The sequence below is a fragment of the Phytophthora parasitica genome (genome assembly GCF_000247585.1).
Source record: "Phytophthora parasitica INRA-310 unplaced genomic scaffold supercont2.43, whole genome shotgun sequence".
Classification (NCBI taxonomy): Eukaryota; Oomycota; class Peronosporomycetes; order Peronosporales; family Peronosporaceae; genus Phytophthora; species Phytophthora nicotianae.
The window spans coordinates 434860-437211 of NW_008649029.1; the positions used below are offsets into that span (position 1 = coordinate 434860).

Sequence of the window (2352 nt, forward strand, 5' to 3'; positions counted from 1 at the left end):
TCTAGCGTAGGAGACTTGAGGAGTTCAGGAAGAATTTAATTGTGATTGAGAAAGTTAACTGAGCCTTTGTGGCTTGTGCTCCAGTTATTGCTCTTCCTGTAATAAGAATAAACTATTTTTGATCACTGTGAGGAGGGTGATGTGTGAACATCATTTTAAGATCAGTCGCATGTCTCTGTTGAATCACAATCTCTGACAGCCTCTCTGGGTCTGAACAGAGACATTCTCGGCTGTCTGATTGCAGCCGTCTTATCGAGGTCCCTGCCGCAATTTTTCGGTATCCCCTACTTCTAAATCTTACCTGGGTAGGAAATTTAGAAGGCAGTATCGCTGAGGAGTTCTATACCTCTGCGTTGTAGTGTTCTTGGAGTCAAGTAGGTAACGACAATATCACTTCTCATTTTCCAACTTCCTCTCAAGTCAAGCCTCAAGTTTCAGTACTGCCGATTTGTATAATGTGCTTATATACAACGCTGGCTGGACATCACAGACTGGAGTTGTGGTGGTATCAGCATTCCCTTGGACAACCAGTGCTTGACCTGGTCAGGCACTGCTTCGTGGCTACTTCGGAACCAGTAGAACTGGGTACGATGGAAATTTCAGGATTCTTGATAAGCAGGCTGCCAGTGATCCAAGTGGAATCTACTGGAGGCCATTCATATTCCCTCTCTTGCTGCCACTAGCAAGATAGATACATTTCTGCATTGAGATCGATAGGCAGTGACGATTGTCTTGACTTCTCACTTTACAACTTACTAGTTACTGCACAAGCAGCTCAATACACTTGGCTACGAGTTTCCAGCAGGATCGCCAACTGCCTTGCCCTGTGTTTCCTGAACTGCTTCAACTTCCGGAAAACAGTACATGGAGATGGCATTGCGAAACGACGCAACAAGAGCAAGAATCCCGACAAGCAGCTTCGCAAACACTCGTACAAGGTGACCCCCACTGCCGAGAGAATGGTGGCACCCAAGAAAAACGCAGACGGCCACACTTCATCATATTCATTCAGCAGCTCATCGGTAGTGGATGACCAAGGCCGTCGAGTCACGACCGACCGCCGTCGCTATGAGGACTCAACTGGCCGATTGAAAGCCGTGCAAGAACGGGAGATCGACGGTAAGAAGATGCGCACGACTTGGAGCCGCCGGAATAAGGAGGACGAGGGTAGGAATGAATCGATCTGCTCAAGTGGCAGTCCAGAGGAGTTTGAGGCACTATGGCAGCAGACTCCATTTGGCGAGGCACAGAAGATGAAGGTGAAGGGGGAATTGTAGTCCGAGTCGGATGTTTGAGAGTGAGGTGGCGTCAACGGCAGCAGCACTGGAGCATGCCACAATGGAGGAAGCAGTAGAAATATCGAAATCGTCGGTGACGAAGGAGAAAAATGCATGCACGGACAAAGATGAACCAGAATGAAGGAGAATGAAGAGGATTTGTAGAGAAGTTAGCGATAATTTGTAAGTTCGAATATTGATTGGGTAAGTGTTTTCCAAGCCATCGTTCCGTCTATTGTTTGTCGACCATCAAATATTAATACTATTGCTGTGATTGAGTTGGGGTCTAAATTTATGTTTTCGTTATTTTGGGATTAAGAGTCCTTGTTGTTCCACCGTTTCCATTCTTCTTTAAAAGTGAACAGATCAAACATAATGAGGTCACATTCCGTCAGAGATTCTTCTTCATTCGACAAACACCCAGTTGGAATTACGATGGCATCGGCAGGGAAAGCAAAGAAGCGTGTATTCACGCCATCGAACCAGGTGAAGAAAAAGAACAACAAACGTTTATCCAGCCTACCCGATGTCTCTGTTCCGAGTGATTCTAGTACTGGGTGTTTTAGCCTCATTTTGGAGGTGGGAGCTGCTTCCATCTGGGAGTTTATATCTTCAGAAGATATTAATACTCTTCTTCAGACATTCGCTGGTGCTTTCTCGAATGATCTCGTTGGCAAGGTAAAAGCGATACAATTATTCACCGTGGAAAACAAGACCCACTTGGGCGGCAATGTGAGTGTGATAGGATGCGTAGACTCGATTTCGTCCCTTGTTCGGACGATAAGTGCATTGATAAGTCACCCTATATCTTGGATAAGAGTTTGCCGATTCTCCAAGTTCCAAGGGGACCACTAGCTCTTTTAAGCGCGCTGATGCTGACTAAGAAACTGAAGGAGTGTCTTTGTCCGAACCGTTCAGGAGCTGCCACGTTTGTTCCAGTTGTCTGCCCGCTTGTGACGAGAAGCTCAGTCTATTAACATGCACGGACGACATGGTGAAGCAAGTGATGAACCGAATTTTCCACGGTTCTGGATCACGCTACTTCCAAACATTTGAGAGGAAGAGGGGTGCAGCT

At 46.3% G+C, this 2352-nt stretch overlaps 1 protein-coding gene across 1 annotated transcript; it reads left to right on the forward strand.

The window, feature by feature from the left end:
• Positions 1-455: 455 nt before the first annotated feature.
• On the forward strand, positions 456-1277 carry PPTG_14536 (hypothetical protein; the record flags this gene model as incomplete). Its single annotated transcript, XM_008911892.1, has 2 exons — positions 456-585; positions 760-1277. The coding sequence occupies 2 exons, from the start codon at positions 456-458 to the stop codon at positions 1275-1277; spliced, it is 648 nt and encodes a 215-aa protein (XP_008910140.1).
• Positions 1278-2352: the final 1075 nt, after the last annotated feature.